At 44.4% G+C, this 22,434-nt stretch overlaps 1 protein-coding gene across 4 annotated transcripts; it reads right to left on the bottom strand.

Moving 5' to 3' along the window:
- Positions 1-845: 845 nt before the first annotated feature.
- Positions 846-20,867, bottom strand: nisch (nischarin). 4 transcript variants are annotated; one of them, XM_034532344.1, is made up of 28 exons: positions 20,479-20,862; positions 19,308-19,391; positions 18,549-18,731; positions 17,711-17,759; positions 16,713-16,876; positions 16,514-16,609; positions 15,933-16,028; positions 15,695-15,847; positions 15,484-15,552; positions 15,079-15,264; positions 14,757-14,885; positions 14,078-14,191; positions 12,657-12,822; positions 11,314-11,432; positions 11,010-11,080; positions 10,087-10,359; positions 9,306-9,598; positions 8,919-9,130; positions 8,062-8,513; positions 7,244-7,407; positions 7,079-7,136; positions 6,257-6,392; positions 5,672-5,822; positions 5,369-5,488; positions 5,048-5,212; positions 4,341-4,507; positions 3,773-3,960; positions 846-2,947 (listed from the first exon to the last, which is right to left on the bottom strand). In XM_034532344.1, exons 1-28 carry the CDS (start codon positions 20,557-20,559, stop codon positions 2,620-2,622), a joined length of 4,467 nt encoding a protein of 1,488 aa, XP_034388235.1. In that variant the 5' UTR covers positions 20,560-20,862; the 3' UTR covers positions 846-2,619. The 4 variants fall into 4 exon arrangements, with proteins under 4 accessions (XP_034388235.1, XP_034388237.1, XP_034388236.1 ...); XM_034532345.1 differs by lacking the exons at positions 846-2,947; positions 3,773-3,960; positions 4,341-4,507; ... (9 more) ...; positions 10,087-10,359; positions 11,010-11,080 and having other exon boundaries at positions 11,326-11,432; positions 12,649-12,822; positions 20,479-20,867; XM_034532346.1 differs by lacking the exons at positions 846-2,947; positions 3,773-3,960; positions 4,341-4,507; ... (10 more) ...; positions 11,010-11,080; positions 12,657-12,822 and having other exon boundaries at positions 11,320-11,432; positions 20,479-20,864.
- Between the last annotated feature and the right edge of the window lie 1,567 nt (positions 20,868-22,434).

Raw genomic sequence — 22,434 nt, forward strand, 5'->3', positions numbered from 1 at the left:
TTTTTGGACAGACAACAGTTTAAAAATACTAAGTTTATGAGTCAAAAGTGCTCCTCAAAAATCCCCAATGTCTAAATAAATTGTCTAATAAAGTCTTTCCAGGATTTTTTTAATTTGAATTAGAGAACATTTGTGGATTTCAAACCCCCAAAATGTAGTGTTTCACATCTAAATGCTGTTTTAAAGACTTCTCCGACTTGCTTCAAATGAAGACAGTCGGTCAAAGTGGAATTATTGATCCTTCCTGGATTATATTTACATGTTTTCTTTAAATCAGGGCTTGAACTGTTCCGCTTACCAATTCCTTTTATTAGTTAATGTATCTTGCACTGCACTGACATTTTTATTCTCTGTTATATTTATATATATATATTTATTATTCAATGCCTTTTACTTTGTATATTTTCGTTTTATGTATTACGTAAAGCGTTGTTTTAACCATCAACTGAACGACTGCTAACTCATCCATAAGTTTTTTAAAACTACCCAGAGGTTTATAAGACTATGAGACGGTTGAAAACTTTTTTTCTTTTTTAAATGGCGACAATCACAAGGTAAACAGTCGAAGGCCCATCAAAGCAGGTCGCTGTAATAATAACAACAGCTTTGAAATGGGGAATAAACTCACTGTAAGACAATAAGAATGTCCAGGTTTTTAATAATACATCATTAAATAGCTTTTTATTTTTTTTATGTGTCCGTCGGCATTCCCGAACACACGTCGAGCGACCGGCGTGTCGTCTGGTTTTCTGGTTTAATTGCTGCGTCAGCGCCGCCTGCGGTCCGACCCCGACGCTTCCAGAAGAATCAGACGAGCCGAGCAACGCCACGCGGACGGCTGCATGTGGAGTTTTCATTTCTCACTTTAATTCAGTGGCATTCCCCAAAAACATGTAACCTAGACAACAGTGGTGAGGAGGGATGGGGGGAAAAAAACGTCTGGCTTCCCATTTGTCAATAATAATAATAAGAATACAAAATGAATGTACAAAAAAAACAACACAACTTACAATGAAATAAAAAAGAAAAAAAAAAGTATAAAAAAATAAACACTCAATGATAACGATAAACAAGTTTTTTTGTTGTAAATTTCATCAGAAACTTTTACGCGTTTCGTACAAAATCTGCTTCAGGATGAAAAACATCCGTCGGTCCCAAAAACATACTTATATTAATATAATATTAATAAAAAGATTTCAATATACAGTTCGATAATACTGCTTCATTAATTGCAATGTTCAAGGAATAAAATGTTAAGAGAGCAGATTGTGCCGAGCAGCGGTGTGCGTCAGTGCGTGTCTGTGTGTCTGTGTGTGAGAGAGTGAGTGAGAGTGTGAGAGAGAGTGTACGCTACTTAGAACAACAGTCAAACATTTTTGGATATCCTCTTGTCATCCAACTGCACAAACACATTTTTGGTTTTAGGAGCAACTTCACATAAACAACAACATGTAAATCAAAACAGCTTTGGAGGTTTTCCTTGGCTAGCAGTTTCCCCTTGCTTCCAGTCTTTGTGCTAAGCTAGGCTAACACGCCCTGGACTTATATTCCACACACACACACACACACACACACACACACACACACACACACACACACACACACACACACACACACACACACACACACACACACACACACACACACACACACACACACACACACACACACACACACACACACACACACACACACACACACACACACACACACACACACACACACACACACACACACACACACACACACACACACACACACACACACACACACACACACACACACACACACACACACACACACACACACACACACACACGACAGAACAAGAGGCTTCACCAGCAATGACAAACTGTTCTTTCAAAGATAATGTTGATTTAAAAACTAGCACAACTCCTGTGGACCGTCTGCAGCGCCCCCTGCTGTGCAACACAAGTCCGTCAAGTCGTCAAACAGAATCTGTAAATCTCCGTGTGAGACACTTTGCAAGACAGTTAAAGTTGTGCCAGAAACTCCCATCATTTCAGCTCCGTGAGGTCAGAGGTCAGTGAGCAGTCTGGTGTGTGGAGCCACATCCATCGTACAACCAAAGGGCTTCCAACTAAGTGCCCGTCTGGTCGTCTGAAACCACCTCAGAAAACCAAGTGTGTGACATAATAGAGAAAAACTATTTGTATGAATATTTGATGCATTCCGACTTTTCTTAAATTAAAGACTTAAATAAGGGTGACAAGCGGAGAACAATGTACGGCTGTGATGTGATGCAACTGATGTGGAGGTGAGTAAGTATTTAAACTCTCCACTTCTGTCCCTTTTCATGTGAACAAGCAAGAGCAACGCTATGGACGCCTTCGAGAGAAGAGACGGGAATGAAAGCGCGCGTCGTTATCCGAATTCGGCCGAGTCGTCGCATCTCGCCCCGTCTCTATGACGACAGGCCGCCTTTTCGGAGCAGCTGGAAACAGCGTCGTCCTCCGACGTGGTCACCTGTCGGTTTGAAGCACCTCGAGACCTTTGAACAAGGAGGCGGAGCCCTGCGTCCCGTGTGTAAATGAAGCTCCGCCCACCGACGACCACCTACAAAGTGCTGAACAGTCATCCACCCGTCCGTCCGACCAATCAGCCCGTGAGCTCCACGGGAAGCTCCCGGCTGCAGAGCGCCTCCCACTGGCGGGCGAGGAGCGAGATCAGCCTCTCTCTGCTGTCGGCTTCCGGGACGAAGACGCACCACTGGACCTCGCCCTCTGCGCCGCTGCTGGCTCTGCCCCCTCTGGGAGGGGCCTCCTCCCCAGCAGCAGCAAAGTGGTCCATGGTGAGGTGGCAGAGCAGGTCGGGGCCGGGCAGGTCATCGAACACCAGGGTCAGAGCCTGAGGGTAAGTCTGGTAGCCCAGCAGGACCCGGTCCAGATCCCGGATCCTCCGAGCCTCACGCAGCTGGTACCGCTCCCTGCAGGAGGACACGATGGGGAAGATGAAGATGAAGATGAGGAGGACTACCATACTGCTAAATGAGCTTTCACAGTGTCACATTATTATAAAAATATAGATTACAAACGCTGTCAAGAGCAAAACAGCAGGAATCATTCTAATCTCGACTTGGTTACGTCTTATTGGTGATGAAGGCTGACCGAGCCACATTTTTCAAATAGAAATGCTATTAAAATGAGTCTGGTGGTTGGTAAAACTACTGAGCAGGAGGCAGAATGGAAATTAACTAAAAAGTCAACAAGAGATGCGCTTCAAGCTAACGAATGTGACCCAAAACGGATTCGTCGTTGTCAGACTGAATAAAAGGAAATAAAAAATAAAAAAAACGGCAATCGAGTCAGATTATTAGAATAATAACGCTCGAGTTTTTCATTCCTCGCTCAGTCACAGTCTCCTGTTCCTCCTCACGGTGACGGATTTCATGCTCCGCCTGAAGCTTCGGCGAGTATTGATTTCCGCTTGTTTTGTCCCATGTCAGACACACACACACACACACACACACACTCACTGTCTACTCTTCTTCCTCTTTTCCTGCAGCAGACAACCACAAACATGAGGGAACTGGGTTTGTTTCAGCTTTCTCCCAAATTACAACACTTGCAGCGTTCAGGGGAGGCGACGCGTTTCACACATTGTTACTGTTAAACGTTTGGTCGCCATGGCTCCAGAACTTAAAGGTTCTTCTTGTGAAAAATTCCGCTCTTAAAGTGACTCTGCTGTAAAAAGATGTACAGCGGTTGTTAAGTGTCGTGGCGAAGGAGGGCGGGGCTTCCCGTGGGCTCACCTGGAGGGTGGTTCTTTGGCAAAATCCGGCAGAGGATAGCTGACGTAGTCCTCGTCCAGTAGGAACACGTCGGTGCTGGTCAGGATCAAAGTCCTGGGCTGGAGGACCGGAGACGGACCAGAGTCAGAAAAAGAGGAGTGGCCTGAGAGAGTGGAGCCTTGGCTGGGCAGACTGCTGGGGATTTGGACCTGAAGGAAAGAAGAACTAGTATTTTATAATACAGATACAGTTTGCATCCGGAGCCAAGAGATCCACAGGATGCTGTCTGCACATCTCGAAAACAACAACACCTACGCCAGAACGCCGTTCATTAGACTCACAAACAGACCCCGGGCGGTTTCGGATTGGCAGCCAAACCTCCTCCACCCTAGTGTTGAACACGGGAGCCCCCCAGGGCTGCGTGCTCGGCCCCCTCAAATATGATTATGAGCTCTATTCAAAATTAAAAAACGTCTCATGCCCCTAAAGCTCAGTATTTGGCGGGAGGAAACACTGCTGCTCGTCTAGAAACAGTTAAAGCGTGCCAACTCTCATGAAACAACCACCTACAGAAGGAAGGCGCCCTCACCTGGAAGACCAGCAGGTACAGCAGGACGTTGAAGGAGCGCGAGGACGCTGCGCTGGATGGAGCCTTCCTCTCGGCCACGATGAAGGTCAGGTCTCCCATCTCCTCCTCACTGGGATAAATAAACTTCACCCTGCTGCTGTGGACCAACTCGTAGTTCTGCATCTTGCCTGCAGGGGGAGACAAAATCACATCCGTCATCATGTCCAGTTAAACATGCAGGTCCAGGTCCTGATCCTGATCCTGTGTATCGTTTCCTCTGGTGGACTTCAGGTAAAACAATACAGTACATGTATGAAAACAATTAAATATGCTAAAAGATTGTTTGTCCTCATTCTTATTTGCTCCAGCAGGGGAAACAATATTAGACAAAGTTTTTATTTTCTTGATATTATTATTTTTATTATTTAAGGCCTAGACACTCTCACATCTGTCCGGTCCCTATGTTACAGAGTACTGGACTATAGTTTCACAAATGTGTAGGTTCTTCTGTTTTAGATATTGTATATTTAACATTTAAATAAACAATGTTAAACATGATCTATCATGTTTCATTAAGAATTTTATTGGGGGAAAAGGAGGGTGTGAATCCTCCTTCACTTTGGTCCCATTACAGATTTTGTATGTGTTCTGGCAAAAGACATTTTAATGGATGGATCGCAAAGCAAATCGGGTAGGATTTGATCCCCCGAGGCTCCCAGCACGGTTACCTGTGTTTGTACTGGTGAACTGGGAGTAGAAGTCCTGATCCGACGGCTCCGGAGCAGGAAGCTGCTGCTGCTGCAGGCTGAGAGCCGACATGAGCTCCTGAAGGAAGACGCCCGTCCCGTAACTGTCCCTGCTGAGGCAGCACACGATGTGATCGGCCGAACGACCTGCAAACACAGTGAGGGAGGGAGGGAGAGAGAGAGAGAGAGAATGCACGGTTAGATGGTGAGAGGGTGACGGAGGAGTTAATATCGGCATAAAGCAGCAGTTTGGTATAAATATTGATGAGCCCCGAGAGCACCGGAGCGTATCCATCCACTGACCCACAACTCTGAAGTACTGGTCGAACAGTCCCACGTTGACAGACAGCAGGTCAGACAGTCTGACGGACAGACAGCAGCACAGACAGACGTCCACGTCTCCAGAGTCCATCATGTCCAACACTGACAGACGGACGGAGGTACAAAACAATAAGAGATTTAACAAAGAGGAAAGTCTACAGAGACATTTGTGCCTCTTTGCTGCTGTTCTCTGTACAAAAGTTCACTTTTTTTTTTTTTTACTATTATTGATCTCATATATGTAATTTTAGCCCCATGACAACCAATCACGCCCCATCGTCCTACCCGAGGGATGACCGAGTGTGGAGGCGGAGTCTTCCAACAGGAAGTAGATCGTATCCGTGGAGAGCAGCAGGCAGCAGGTGAGCTCAGACTCTGGAGACTTGTAGAGAACCACAGACAGCCACAGGACCTGTCTCACCTCCTCCGCCTCAGACTGCAAACATATTTACAAACAAACAAACATAAGATGCGCCTTTTCGTCTTCTCCGTGCGTTGTTTACGTCGCCGGGCTTCTTTAGTTCATGTGAGCGCGCCCCCTCTGGTTAGCTCAGGGCTGCAGAATAATAATAAAAACACACTCTTTTGGGTTTTTCACTAACATTGTGCAACGTCATCTTGGACTGCGGGGATTTGACCATTTCCTGACATTCCAGAGAAAAATAAATAACCGAGAGTTGTAAACAAACATTACAGTCTTAAAACAGCAAGAGTTTACTCTGCAAAGCACTGATGGGTCTATGAGGAAATGCAGCTTTAGATTATTATCAGTCAAACAGCAGCATCACATCCTTCTATCGCGGGACACACAGGTTGACGAAGCATAGGAACCCATCTGTGTGTGTGTGTGTGTGTGTGTGTGTGTCCTACCACGGCTATATATCTGTGGAAGTAGGTCAGAAGCTGTTGTTCTCCGAGCCCAGCCAGGCGCTTCAGTCCTGGGGAGAGACCTGGGTTGAGGTGGGGGGACGGCTGGTTCTCCTCCACCAGGCTGGAGGAGTCCCAGCTGAGGAGGAAAGAGAAAAAATATCAACAGCAGCAATAAATCATCTCTCTAAATATGCTGTGGGGGGGTGTGAGGGGGGAGTGGATGTAACACTTTGCTCCCTGATGGTGTGCAAAAGATAAAACATGAAGTGGCTCCTGAGGCACATTTATGAGGAAATGGATCATGTTCTTATATTTCACTAACGTCTGAAAGTCTTAAGATTATGTTTGTCGAGTGGCGTCCTCGTTAGAGAGGAAAATAAATATAAGTAAGTAATCTTACATTATTCATTATCCGGTTTTATGAGTTATCGCTGTAATTTATGTACCGAGAGGGACATTTTACGTTGCAGGAAATAAACTATATATTATTTAAACTATAACCTCAAAAGTATCTCTGATGTTTATTATTACTTATCAGCTGACACATAGCTGATACTTCCGCCCGTAACATCAACAATGACTCGGTCCAATTCCTGTGATTAAGTGCGGTGAAATTACAGCTTCGTTGACGCCCATCGGGATTGCCTCTGCGTCATGCTTTGTTTTATATAAATAAATGTCTCATAAACTCCCTGATACACGAGTGGGAGAGAAGATCGGTGCGTTGAGATTACAGAATTGGTACAGCATGACACCGTGTGGCCTTAATCAAAGTGCACATCTGAATGCAGGCACAAGGAGAAAGTGATAAAGGGCTTCTACCTGGTGGTGCTGTTTGATTTCCTGGAACAGCAGCACTGGTCTCTGGATCTGTGACGACCTGAGCACAAACCCACGAGGAGGCAACGCGTCAAGCAAACTGGGAGAGGAAACCAGTAAAAGGCATCACTGAATGAAACCATCAGCTGGGGAAAACCTGGTCTTCACCTTGCTGTGGACAGGGCCTGCAGGGCAGGGCCACCATCTTCAGCCCCTCCAGAGAGCCTCTGCTCTGGCTCAGCACCCCCAGGAAGGTGCTCCGGTTCTGGGCCAGAGGGAAGAGCAGCAGCAGCCTCTGACCGGCCAGCAGCAGCTCCACAGTGTGACTCCTCCTGGACACCACGGTTAAAATACAGTTAACGGTCAGATTTAAGAGCACGGAAACAGAACAGAGGAAACAGTAATGAGAACGTTTTTATAACATTTGCATTTGACCATTTAAATGTTATCAACCAGTAAACCTGATCAATTAAAAAAATAAATGTTACTATTTAAGTAAATGCGCATGTTAATGGTACATTAATAATCCCAAAAGTAAAGTCAGCACCGGATGGAAACGGTAAATGTTGGCGCCAAAAGTTGAAATTGTGAATTAGAATATGACATAAGAGCTAAGAGACGTTAGTATTGATGTCGGGATTCATTTAGCTTGGGTTTAAATATTGACGGTTCAGTTTGATCAGTTATATATCAACTTTGCACAAAGAGAAAATCAGAATTTATTCTGGGAACTTCAATTTCTTCTTATTCCAAAAGCTGCCATTATATCAGTGCAAAACATGAACAATATCTAAACTCGTAATATGTAAATCTATCTAATCATACTACTTATCACTAAATATACCAACGTTACTTAATTAGCTCGTTAAACCAAGAAACACATACTTGATGCTGTGGTAAGGTAAAAAACAAAAACTACATAAACAAATTAAAATAATATAACTGCAGACTCAGAACATCCATTCGTCCAATCACGGCCTCTCTACCTGTGGAGGTGTTTCGGGTCGGGGCAGGAGGAGTTGCTGCTTCTGTCCCCGACCTGAGAAGCTCTCTCTCTGGGGTGAAGCACCACGGAGCCGAGGGGCACCCGGACCAGCCTGCACCAGGAGGAGGAGGAGGAGGAGGAGGAAGGGTGATGAAGGTCAGCACTCCTCCTCTCCCTTTCTGCCAGCTCTCTGAAGTCCATCTTCAGCACCCAGAGGTGTCTGTGGGTGAGGAAGAGGAGCGAGAAGAGGCTGGAGTCCTCTCTCTTGGAGAGGATGTCTGACAGGAGCGGGTGGGTGTCCAGGGCTGAGGAGGAGGAGGAGGAGAGAAGGAGGAAGGCAGGATAGCCTCCCTGGGCTCCCTGACTCTCCTCCAGCTCCCAGGAGTTGATGAGCGATCGGGGGAAGAGCTGAGGAGTGTTGGGGGGCTCCGGGTCAGTCTGGGACTTCGCAGCCTGGAACAACAAGAGAGAAGGTTTGATGCTGCACACTGTCCTTCTTATACGTGTTTTCTAAGAACTGCACCGTTAGAAAGCTGTAATATATAAAACCGCATTTATTTTTTCTTACTCACTGATGTCATCAAGACAAAAACATATAATATATTTCATTTAAGCAATCAGTAAACCTAATCAATAAAAAACCTGTTGTAAATAATATAAATACAACATTTAAAAAAAGCAGGTATGAAACATCATTATGCGGCTATAATTATCTGTTGAGCAAAATTCAACAAAATAAAAAAAAGTGCACGTTTCTTCATAATACAGAATAAATGGAAGCTTTGTTTGACCCAATAAATTGTTTCCAAAAATCCTTTTCTTATTTTTTAGGCAGTCCAAAATGTGCTGCTCTCTGACCTGGATCAGCACCGTCAGCTCGGTCCTGGTCTGCCGGAGCTCCTCGGACTCTGAGAAGATGTACCAGCGGGTCGGGCCGGCGTGGAGGCCAAAGGCGAGGCAGGAGTCAGGGAGCTCGGTGCTGCAGGAGAGCACGAGACGGGAGTACGGCAGCAGGAGGTCCACCTGCAGGCTGGACAGCACCTCCTCCACGGGCGGACTCTGCTCCTGGTCTGAGGACAACAGAACCGAGAGATATAATCTTTAAACGTCTGCCTCCTCTCCAATATGACGGGTCTCTATACGGAAACCATGACCAAGATTATGAACTCAGATTAATTCATTCAACTCTAGATAGGCAGCAAAAATAAATGAACTAAAAGAAACTGGGGGTGATTTTGTGTTTACCTGCGTCCTGATTGGTCCAGGTGAAATCATCCGGCAGGTAGAGCAGGCTCAACAGCCCGTCCGTCAGCACCAGGCACGCCTCCTTCTGCTCCACCTCCTCCTTCACCTGAAGACAGTAGCACCACAAAACCCTGCTGACGTGCACCTCATCCTCCCCGCCACACAGCTCCCCCTGGTGGCCGCCGGGCTCCTCTGCAGGGGGAACGCAGAGCGACGTGGAGGAAGAGGAGCAGACCGACTCCTCAACAGAGTCGTCCAGACCCATCTCGAAGTATCCGTCCCCGGAGCCTGGACTGGAAGAATGAGCATTAAACAGGGTTTTTAGTTTTTATACCAAAAAAAAAAAAACTCTTTTATTTTATTTGACACATCATCATCATCATCTCAGAAAACGGTGTGAATCTTACGGGATCATATAATCAGTGGGACCTTTAAGACATTTTATTTTAAAAAGGGATCTCAGAGACCAGTGGGAATTTTGAGGGCTCTAAGAACCCACTGGGAATCCCAGAAGCCAGTGGGGACGTCTGAAAGTCATAAAAATAAAAAAAACTAGAAACCAGCAAGAACCTCTGGGAATCCCAGAAACTAGTGGGACGTTTAGGCAGACACCTTTGAGAATATTTAGAAACCAGCGTGAACTTCTCAGAAAGCAGTGGGAGCATTGGAATATCCCAGAAACCATAAGACAATAACAGAAAGGCCAGAAACCAATTTTAGAAGATCTCAGAAACAATTGGGAATCCCAGAAACCAGTGAGAGAAATTGACGGTTAGATCACCTCGGACTTCCCACCTCGGTGTCCTCCACTTGGGACTGAACTTCTCTGGATTCAGACATCTTCTCTTCCTCTTCCTCCTCGTCGTCTTCCTCCTGCGTCTCCCTCTTCTGCTCCTTCAGGATGGAACCGAGACGCCGGGAGAGCTGGGTAACGAAGTCTTTGTTGGAGGCGGAGAGGGAGAGCAGGTGAGAAGGAAGGAGAGGAAACGAGGCGGCGCTGCAGGAGAAGCACGCGGTTTCAAGTGGTCTCGAGGGGGAAGAGCAGCAGACGCAACTGGGGGAGCAAAAAGACGGAGATGAAGATGGTTTCATGACGCCCGTGATGTCACGATCACAGAAGAAACGGCTTTTCAAATGTGACAGAATTTACTCGCTTCAGTCGTGCCATCAGCTCACAAACACGCCACAATTTAATTCATTATATTTAATGTTTTCGAACTTCGTTATTTTTGTTTTACTCTTGTAGGTCAAATCAAGTTCAATTAAAGTGAAAGAAAAACAGATTTGTGAGAAGGAGCAGCAGCACCTCCTGCTGGACACAACCTGAACTACACCCGATAAACCCAGTACCCTCTGTACATTTATTAAATGTTGTGTAACACTCAATACTGTGCTACTCTCAGTTTATCTTTACAACAAATACTTTCTCACCATTTTCTGGCACCTCTACTTAGACTTTTTTCTTTTTCTTGTTTTAAGATATTGTCAATACTCAAACATGATGAGACTCCACACTTCCTGTGTTTCAAACAAGTTCAGTTTCTCTGACGGAAGATTAACAGAAATAAAAAGAAGTCTTGAAGGTTTTTTTGTTGCTTATAAAAGCTGGCGAAGGATGTATATTATTGGCGTCATTGGGCAAAAAGTTGAAAAGCGTCGAGGTATCTAATAGTTCATTAAAATATAATGTTTTTGGACACTGACCAGATGTTATTCGTAACGGTGGTGGGAGGAGCTCCACAGAGTGTGTGTTCAGACAGACTGACTTGTTGGACCTGCAGACAAACACATGAAGCAACTTTAGATCCCAGCTGAGACCAACATTCATTAATATATATTAAAAATGTTGTATTAAGACATATTGTTCAACAATAAACTGTTACCCTCCTAATCCAAATAGTTTGATTATTCATCGTCACATAATTACATAAAAAACAAACACTGCCTCTTGTGCCCGACTGATATCCTACAGGTTGTCACGGTAACGGCCCTTGCAGGTGCGTCTCACCTGGGCCGGGCCGGCAGACGGGAGGTGTGTATTAGTGTTGAAGCTTGCGGGGGGAGGAGCAGCGTCCGCAGGGGGGGGGACGCTGCGGGGAACTGATTCTTCTTCTCTGCTCGTCACTTCTGAAACAGGAAACCGAACAGATGAGCGACGCCGTGAGGCTGTGTGACATCTGGAAATACCACCGTTTCTGTGCAGAGTACATTCTAACTCAATCAAAACCATATTTGGGATCAGAATAATGCAATTAATTGATGGCTGCAGCTTCTTAAATATTATTAACTGACACTTTTCTTTGTTTGAACACAAGTTAAGTAAATAATTTGAGTTTTGGACTGATGGTTGTTGTTTTTTCATCACAGTTTGACACCAAGGCTGCGAACGAAATGTCGAATCTGAAAGGTGATTGCTAGTGTCTTAAAGCTGCATTCTCTCTCGTGACCACCAGGGGGCGACTCCTCTGGTTGTATAGAAGTCTATGTTTCATGTCTTAAAGCTGCATTCTCTCTCGTGACCACCAGGGGGCGACTCCTCTGGTTGTATAGAAGTCTATGCTTCATGTGTTAAAGCTGCATTCTCTCTCGTGACCACCAGGGGGCGGCGACTCTGGTTGTATAGAAGTCTATGCTTCATGTCTTAAAGCTGCATTCTCTCTCGTGACCACCAGGGGGCGACTCCTCTGGTTGTATAGAAGTCTATGCTTCATGTGTTAAAGCTGCGTTCTCTCTGACCACCAGGAGGCGACTCCTCTGGTTGTATAGAAGTATATGCTTCATGTGTTAAAGCTGCATTCTCTCTGACCACCAGGGGGCGACTCCTCTGGTTGTATAGAAGTATATGCTTCATGTGTTAAAGCTGCATTCTCTCTCGTGACCACCAGGGGTCGACTCCTCTGGTTGTATACAAGTAATCATTTATAAAGACAGGAGGAGTTTTAAGCTATGAATCAACAGGCATCTGATCACGATTTTAAAAGCTATAAGAGAGTGAAAAAAAAAAAAAAAGCTGTTTTCCTCGGTCAGAGCAGAAAGAGAAGCGACGACAAGAGGAAATGAAAAGCCGAGGAGATCTGGTGTAGAACGAGACGTTCTCTACGAGGAGGGACGGCAGCTAAAGAGACGTCCTACCGACTGAACGATTCATAGATAACCATAATAATAATAATAATAATAATAATAATAATCGTTGCAGCCCCAGAGAGTTTAGTCAGCTGCCGCTTTTTGATAATCACTTTGCAGACAAAGAGCAGAGAAACACACTCGTCTGTCTGTCCACTGCCTGACAGCAGAAATACTTAACCCCCCCCCCCCCCTCAGCTCTGCACAGCCTGATACATACATGATTACCTTGGCTGGGGCAGGCAGCCTGCTGGGCTGGACAGGAGGAAGAGGAGGAGGAGGTGACAGCAGGAGGAGGAGCAACGGCAGAGGAGAAGCAGGAGGAAGAAGAAGAGGGGGGAGAGGAGAGGTGAGGAGGAGGTGCAGCAGCAGACGGCTTGGTCTCCTCACTGATCTGACGAGAGGACAGAGAGGGAAGCCTTCAGAGGGCGGTCACATCCTAAAACCTGCAGCTCCGTCAGCAGCAGAGCAACAGTCAGCAAACAGTCAGCAAACAGACATCTGGGCTCGTCGTGACTCGTGCTTTTTTTATTGTGTTTTTTTTTTTTAAATCTGCAAATGTGCATAAACCTGTGAACCCTTTGAGAATATGTGTTGACCAGATACCTTCTGCAGGAAGACCTTGTGAAGGTTTGTGTTCAGCAGATATTGTGACGCCGTCCAGACCGACACAGATCACTTCCTGTTTGGGCCTCACTTCCTGTTTGGGCCTTTAGTTTTAGTTTTAAACATCCTGCTTGAAAAAAATGCAGCTTGAATACTTGAATTAAAGTTATTTACTATGCAGGAAGTCAGACTGTGTACAAAAACACTCAGTAATGATCCTTCGTTACAAAAGAAAGAATACGCAGAACTCTAAATATGGCAAAATGTATCTAAGAAAAACTGAGAATGGGGACGTCATTCCTAAACAGGTCCCAAACAGGAAGTAGTCTTGGACACCCAAACAGGAAGTAGTCTTGGACACCCAAACAGGAAGTAGTCTTGGACACCCAAACAGGAAGTAGTCTTGGGACACGTTTACAAATCCCAAAGAACAGAAAACTTTGAGGATTTCTCTGCAGGAGAAAACGGTTGGCCACAAATAATCTATAAAAACTATTCAAACAAAAAATTAAAAGATCCACAAAATATAGCTACAGTAAAATTCACAACTTAAGACTTTAGCACAGTCAGGAGGCATGTTTCTCACACACACACACACACACACTACAGATTCATTTAAGTTTCCAAATAAGATTACAACCTCACACACTCGTGATTCTCTGATTTATTGTCTATAATGTTGTTACGTCTGAACTCTGCAGCTCATGGCGTGAACACAGGTAAGCTACTGGGATCAACCCTCAGAGACCTGTTGGTAATCCACTTCTTTACTAGTCACATCCACATGTGGTGACCCTCTGATCTATAACCAGGTTAGAATTATAAAACATCTATAGGAGGTTTCAGGATTAATTAATTTGTAAGATGTGATTACAGATCACGACTTTAAGAAAGCTGCAACACTCAACTATGTTTGAGGTCAAAGTGCACAGAATTAGTTAATTACCTCTGATTTTAAACACGTTACACTGTATATACAGTATGAATGAAATATTATTTATTTGAACTTTTATATAAGTAAATCTCCTGCTGGAGGATCTTACCTTCTTGTCGCCGCTGCTCCTCCGGTCTTTGACTTCTTTGGCTTTCTGAATGGCTTTCAACACCTCCACCGTGTCCAGCTCCTTCTCCGTCGTCGCCGTTCCATCCAGACAAAGCTGAAGACAACAAACGGTTAAAATAATAATTGTCATACACAGTTAGTGCAGAATCAATGGTTTTAATAGCGATAGCAGTACAAACGGTGGCAGCAGTAATATTGAGACTAGAAGTGTGAGCAGATCCTTTACTTGTAGGGACAGTAATGTTAAAAGGATGGTTGGGATGTCCGAGTTTGTAGAAACAGACAGAAGTATAAGGAGCAAGGACTGCTGTGATCGCAAAACATACAAACTCAAAGAACATCTCTATCCTTTCAAGTGTGAGCTATATTTAGAATATCTTCACGGCTTCATCTCGCCGTCTGACAGGTTCTTCAGACGAGGATCTGAAAGAGATGCTCTCTTCAAAGCCAGCAGCCTCCAATAACAAAAACAATATGAATACGTTTGACTCTTTAAGTTCAACTCTATGACGGTAACTATTCTAAATATAGCATGTAATTAAACTGACATTGTTCTTTGTGGAGCAAAGCAAAGAAACACCTTTTGGTGCACTTGGCTGCTGTGGGAGAAGAAGGAGAAGTAGTGACGCAGTAACATTGACGGCGTGATGACGGCGTACCTCGGCTGCTCGGTCTCCAAACTGCGTCAGCACTTTGGTTCTGTAGTCCGGGATGATACACATGGGGTTATTGGACAGGTGGAGCTTCTCGAGACACGGCAGAGAGCCGATGTTCCTGATCTCCTCCAACTGGAGACAAACGCACAACGAAGTCACAAACAGCACACGTCAGCCTCCACCGGCTCCCTCCTTTAAGTTGTGGATTTTTTCGCATTAGCACAATTACAGTTTCCTTTCTTTTAATCCCCCCCCCCAAAAAAGTAATAAAATACATTAAATACATATATTATATAAAAGAGTTTTCTTTCCGCGGCGTGATTACCTGGGCCAGCTGGTTGTGGCTGAGGTCCAGGTTGACCAGCGAGTAGAGCTTGGTGAGGCCGGTCAGCTGGTCCAGCTGGTTGCCGGCCAGGCTCAGAGTCTTGATGTTGCCCAGACGGGTGTGAGCAGCTTCCAGCACCCGCAGGCTGTTGTAGGACAGATCCACGTGGACCAGATTGTACAGGTGCTGCAAACAGAGCGGTTAACTTCCATTAATGTCACGCCTCGAGCAGAACGGTCAAAACGCGTTCTCGTTCCAGAATTACTACTTCTCTGTGTTTAGTGCTCCGTTAGTAAACTGAATGCTTTTGGATTGTTGGTCGGACTAAGCAGGACATAAGAAAACATCAACTTTCTTTGGCTGCAGCTCCAGAGCTGGTGTGTTCTACGTCACGCGGCCACATACCTGGAGGTTTTCCACTGTGGACAGCTGGTTGTGGCTCAGATCCAGAAACTCCACCTTACGAATCAGTTTCTGCAACAGAGGAAACAAATGTGGCTATGAGATGTTGTGTGAGAATAGAGTCAGTCCCTATTTCTTCCCCTTGACTTCCCTGGGGGGGGAGGGGACGGGGGGGGGGGACGACTACGTTTAGGTTTTGCAGCGAGCGTCTCACCACTGAGCCGTCGATGGTGCCGATGCCGTTGTGGCTCATGTCCAGCGTGGTCAGGCTTTTCCACAAGGGGATGACGGCGGTGACGGGACAGCCGGACTCGGCCCCCTCGGCCTCCCACTGGGAGAACTCGCTCGACTCCGGGACCAGGATCGACTGGGAGGCGGGCCAGAAACAAACACACGCATTCAGTACGAGGCACCGCGTAGACACTGCAGAGAAGTGCTCATCGGTGGTTCACCATCATAGCTTCCGTGGAGTGGTGGATACTCAGAGTGGCCAGACTCGACCTCAGAGACGACAGACCTCGGATCTGCTGAGCGCTGCACTCACTGATCTGAAGACGGAGAGAGACGGACGTCAGCGCACACATATCGGGAGCTTTTAGGAGAATAGAACCGCCATCGGTATCTGAGGAAGATACTCCAGAGAACATGACGTGATTACATAGTCAACAGAGCACCGATATCTCAGACACATCATCTCATTGCTGCTGATCCCCGTGAACTAGCATGCGTTTCATCTTCTGTTAAGTGTTTTTACTTTGCTGAGACGTTAGTGGCAGCAGGTTGACCTTTAGGTTGGTGGCCTGCAAGTTATGTTTACAACTCTACCTGCGCCATTTCTGTCGTTTTAGTGCTGAACTTTGAGGAGATTGATAGTAAAAGTAATTAATAAATGATCACACAATCTAACTCTATACAACCCTGCTCTGCCTCATGAAATGTGCTCCTGTGATCACGAGGTTTGTGTGAGATATGAATGACGCAGGATTTCTACATGTACCAGACATGATTAAGTCCCGGGGAGACAGACAGTTACCTCTATCTGGAGGAGTGATTTGAAAACGGACAGGTCGAAGGGGAGGCTGCTCTCCTGGATGTTACTGGTTCCTACTGGGCCTCTGGTCCCAGACATCTGACCAAACACAAACACAACCAGTGAGAACATTTCCACACTTCTGCTCCCGGAAGGAAAGTCAACGACGGGGATCTGAGTTCAACCAAAGAGGGGGCGGGACCTTGAGGTATCGCAGCCTGCAGGTGAAGTCCAGGATGTGTCCCAGGTCGGTTTTGGCGTCTCCGTTGCAGCAGGTGGGTTTGGCCAGACGGAGCTGCTGGGAGACGGAGTAAAGCTGCAGCGGACGGAGAGAAAACACCTCGCCGGCCTGCAGCAGCTGCTCACCTGCAGCACGACAAACATACAGCGGTCAAGCCACCGCTTCACAGGGCAGCGTTTACGGGTCAGATGTTGACAATACCTGCAACATTCAGTAATAATGCTTTTATACAGTCGTCAAAATGTATTTGGTTGTATGAACACAAACTGCGACGACCAGGGAGAGATGAAACTTTAATCGAAGCGGCTGCAACACATGATCAGCTAATAACTTTTTTTTTTTAAAACAGTATTGATTATTTCGGGCTTTTAAAAAAGGAAACAAAAACAGTACCCAGTCGAATGTGGAGGAACAGGATTTACTCAACAGGCTGCTGTCTCACAGGACGTCGTTACGCAATCAGAGAACCGACAACGGATTGCACACAACTGCATCCCAAAATAAATGAGTTTGAGCAGCCTTCTCCTGGCTACGATTCATATCGGCACATTTAAATATGGTGCACAGAGAGGCTATGTAATTGGCAGTGAACTATGGGATGCATTACACTCTTTGTGAGTGCTTTGAGAATTACATTATCTTTATGACTTATTTGTGCAGGTTTAGCGACCACAAAAGACGTACATCCTCTTGTGAAGTCTCAGTTTAAATGTTTTTTTATTCACTGACATTTGACTAAACCTGCCTCATTTACATCCTTGTGAATTAATTAATGTGTATTGCCTCTCATTAACAAAGTGCAGAGCATTCTGGCTCACTGCACATTAAGTATAATGTCGTAATAACTCAAAAAAGGGAGAAGAACGCCTCCGCAGCTACACAAAGTGGAAACGCAACACTCCACTATAGGGGTCAACGGTTAGAAACACGAGGTCAGAGGTCAGAGAGAGCAAGCTAACCTTTATGAAACAACTCCTCAGCCAGAGCTGCCGTGATGCCGTTGATCTCCTGGAAGAAAACAAAGACTTTGTTAGAACCTGGAATCATTTCACAATAACAACAAGTTAAGCTTGAAGACTCAAGTTTCAGGACGTGGTTTCAACTCTCTACCGGAGGTCCATGTTGCCTTTGTTTCAAAGATTGTGTTTCAACACTTTGATAACTAATCAAACCTCCAACTGGACTGGTTGATACTAGTCAGGATCATTTTAGCTGGATGACATCATGTTAGCCTGGATTAGTGAACCGGTATTTGAAAAACAAACCCTGCAGAGGCCGCAGCGTCGCCTGTAACGATTGTTACATCATATCATAGTTACATGCAGCGTTAAAGCGGCGGAAGAATAAACTACGATGCAACCGTTTTCCAACTCATCTGCGACAGTCACATGTTGATCATTTCACATCACAAGTGTTTTTATTTGTATAAATCAGCTGTAACGGCTGGTCTGTTGTTGTATCGACGTCATGTGATCACACTCACTGACATTGACGACGTGCATCCTTTAGAGATACCAAACAAACTTTTGACGACCATGTTAAAAATCAGAAGCCCAAGACAACTGAGGTGAAAAAGTTTGTTTTTTTAACCTGGTTCCAGTAAAGTAAAGGTTGTCACGCCATTGAACAAAAGAGAAAAGCTATTTACAAGACATGTATCTAGTCAATCTGTGAACTATTATTTCAATTAAAAAAATTATTGTTTTTAAAATACAAAATGTCAACATGACAACTTTAAGTTGCTCATTATCTCTGATCAACCGTCTGAAACCTAAAGACCCCGTTTGGGGAACTCACGTAGAGGTGGAAGTGCAGGAAGCAGGCGAGCGGAGTGGGCGTGGCCTGTGGGAACTGCAGCAGGAGCGTCTGCAGGTAGAGCTCCAGCTCCTTCTCCCGCCGCTCCACCAGACTCTTTGAGTTCTTCCCCAGCATCTTCTTTGGAGGGAGCAGCCCTCGGTCCACCTTCTTCTCCGACGTCAACTGCAGGGAAACACACGGCAGGTTTATTAAGCGTGAAATGCCAAAGCATTGTCCAGCTGGAGCTTCTCCAATGTGAATATCAGCTGCTTATTTTAAATGTTTTAATTCATTGTAAAATGATGTTCTTTGGGATTTGAACTGTGGGACAACGTGATGGCCTCTTCTACCACTGGGAAAAACATTTATTAAATTAAGCAAAATAAATAGTAATGTTCTCTCCAGAGTCGTTAGCTTCTTCTATTGGAGGTTTGAATTCAGACTGCTGTAGTTTTTTTTTTTTTTAAGTTTTAGCACATTCATTTATTTCAGATTTTCAGTCAAAGTTTAGTGGGCCTTGAGCATCTCAAATAATTATAAATAATGATGTATGACAATAATTAAATATGATTGCTTGTGGAATTATGAAGTTGACTAATGAGCTGTTGTGCTTTGCAACATAAAACTAGACCATTAAAACATCCACTCAGCCAGAGACGCTGACTCGAGCCTCACAGTTGGAGTTTGGTGGTAGTTCACCGTGACCGTCGACGGACTAAATGTTTGGTGAAACTTGTCACACCTGCTCCGGTCCCTCACCTTCTCGTGGAGATCGTGGAAGTCACTGTAGCGGTGCTTCACAGTCCATCTGTGGTCTCCCTCCGACACCTCGATGACGTAGACCTGAAACAGCACGGCAGGACACGCTCGTTACAAATCTCTGCCCAAACTACATGAAGAAACATCAAAATACCACCTCCTCCGATATGCAACCAACTATTATCAGATGATGTTCCAAACATTTTTTTAAAAAAGGCATGTGATGACACCTGACCATCACTGTGACGGCTCCATCCATTATGACTATTATTATTATTATTATTATGACTTAGCTTCTCAGAATTATGAGACACAATCTTATTTTTTTCTTCACCATGGCTTACCCGCTCTGCTTTGTTACACCCCGCCCTCAGTCAGCATCTCATACTTATGAGATGCTAAGTTATAATTACGAGATGCTAAGTCATAATTATGGGATAGTAAATCGTAATTATGAGATGCTAAGTCATTATCACTTCCAGGATCTTTATCGTTTCGTCACAGTGGAAATGGACTTCCATAATTGTGCACACGTGTTCAGACGAGTATTCACCACACAAACTGCATTTGAAACGTCCAGCTATGTGCGTTGGTTTGCAATTCAAACAGCAAAGATAACCCTCGTCAATATATTATATATATATATATATATATATATATATATATATATATATATATATATAAATAAAACCCAGGCTCTTGGTCCCACAGGGGCCTGGGTGAGGACAGTGTGGACCCGGCCTTGTCCAACACAAAGGGTGCCGCCTGTTGCCCCTTACAGTCGTAACGTATGACCCCCCCTGACCCCCCCGTTCCCGGACAGCCGAACAGAAAGCTGCCGTCTCATCTGACGTCACCTTTGGAGGAAACGTTAACGCTTAACGTTAAATCAGCACGACCGTTAGTCGCTAATTAGCTTGTCGGGTCTGTCGTTCGTGTCCGTGGAGCCTGGGCTAAAGACAGGCAGACAGACAGGCAGACAGACAGACAGACAGGGTGGCTGACGAAGGAAACAAAAGTATAATAACGTAACAGTTTTTTTATGAAGTGACGAAAGGCAATCCCTTCAACATTAACCCACTGTCACGTTGACAATAGCTGAAGCTAACGGTAGCTCCACATTAGCTAAGTTTAACGGCAGTTGGGCTCGAGGAACCCGGATGTAGCTTACGGTGTAGTTTTCCACCAGCTCCGATCCGACGACGCACACCTGCCTCTCCGAAAGCTCTTCTGGGAAAGAGTCGGGTTCCATCTCGAGATCGCGACGAAGCAACTGTCGTCCGTCATCAAGTGATACAACTCTGAATTTTCAAACGGCTTTCAGAGGATTCCCGGCTGATCTGCTCGGCTCGCCGCCTCCGGACGCCATGTTTGTTGTGATGCTGAACGAAGCAGCTGACTGACTTTCAAAATCCTAAAACTTTATGGATAGTTTTACTTTGACAGTTGACATGAGGTTTTCGTTCCAGGAAAATATCAAATATAGTCGACTTTGTATGTCAAACAAGAGGTGAAATAAAACCTAAAGGAAACTCATATTCCACGATAATAGGAACAAGTCTCATCTTTCAGACAAATTCATCGCGAGAGTTGTGATCTTGTATATTATTAGCAGCTCAGTAACAGTGATAGAAATCTATTTTTATTTTATGCTTTTTTCTGTATATTTTATATTCTCTGCAGTTGCCCCACTAGCATGTTAGTTTGAATGTATTTTACTGTATCCCGTTTCTTATTGTCAATTTATATAATTGTACATGTGCAATTGTTGAATAAAACATTCTATATAATAATATATGTATGTAATATATGTATATGAGGTTTTATTACATCCATGAATGAGGATAACTGTCAATGTATCTAATTTGAGGAAAAGCCTATTTTAATAAATGTGAGAATGGAAACGGTAGTTTAATCTATTTCACAGTATTTCATGAATTTATCCCATATTTTATGTGTAAAACCTTAATGAGTAACGTTACCAGTAACTCCGGCTGTCAGACAAATGTTGACTCTCAAAATTGAGTCAATATACTTTCCACCATGTTATCTAACTTTGTATTCAGATTAGAACATTTTACTTTTGGAATTGACCAGTGTCATAATGTAGATGCATAATTGCAATTTGTATAATTCTTTCAGGGCAACTACCATTCACATGAATAGAAGTTTGAAATAGTAAAACCAAGGAAATATTATTGTGACTACAATATTCTTATTAAGTCTCCTCATCAAAGTACAAAAACAATTGGCTGAGAAGATATATTAAATACGTCAGTCATACCTTTATTACATTTTATAATGTTCTATAATTAATTTTTTCCACAATTAGTGTTGGAAATTGTACCAATAAATAACATTAAAAGATACCTTTTTTGTTGGTTGTTGCTTTAACCCTTATAAACTCCAACCTGAGGTAAGAAAAATAAATGTGAGCTGGTTTACAAGGACGGATGGTGATGACTACTTGTGTAGAAATAAACTAATAGTCAGTGTATGCGTTGCCAGGGAGGTTAACACATTATTGTCGCTTGATGTGATCATCCTCAAGTGTTTATTCGGCAGATGGAGTCAGGACTCCATAGAAAGAATCAATCAAATCCAAATCCATTTTCACTACAAATGCCATCAGCTTTCTAAACTCACACTGCTGTCGCCTGTTTAGCAGGACACACATCAGTGAATCCAGGACTAACACTGGTGGTAAAGATCTAAGTATAGCAAATGAGTCTCTTCTAATCCATCCAACAATTTTGCTGGATGGATTACAGTAACACCCCCCTCTCCTTCTGCTTCAAAGTGCACTATGTAATATACACCACAGCCACATGGGGTCACTAGTGCAGCTGCAAACATAAAGGTGCGTTATGTCATCCATGCATTGTTGAATTGATATGACCTACATGTGTTTTAACTGAATATAACTGTGAGAGCAGGGAATGTGTTGATGCTCTCACTGAGGATAACATGTAATCTAAGTGGCAGAGCAGCCAATTAGCATTAAACACCAAAGCACAGCTGATGCTGATATCCCATCAATTCCATAGATTTGTGCATGAATTTGCTCAAAATACCAAACAGAAAGTTTGCCCTGATGAGGGCGCAAGATGAAAAGTCAAGGGATCAC

Source organism: Cyclopterus lumpus, chromosome 5, assembly GCF_009769545.1.
Source record: "Cyclopterus lumpus isolate fCycLum1 chromosome 5, fCycLum1.pri, whole genome shotgun sequence".
Classification (NCBI taxonomy): domain Eukaryota; kingdom Metazoa; phylum Chordata; class Actinopteri; order Perciformes; family Cyclopteridae; genus Cyclopterus; species Cyclopterus lumpus.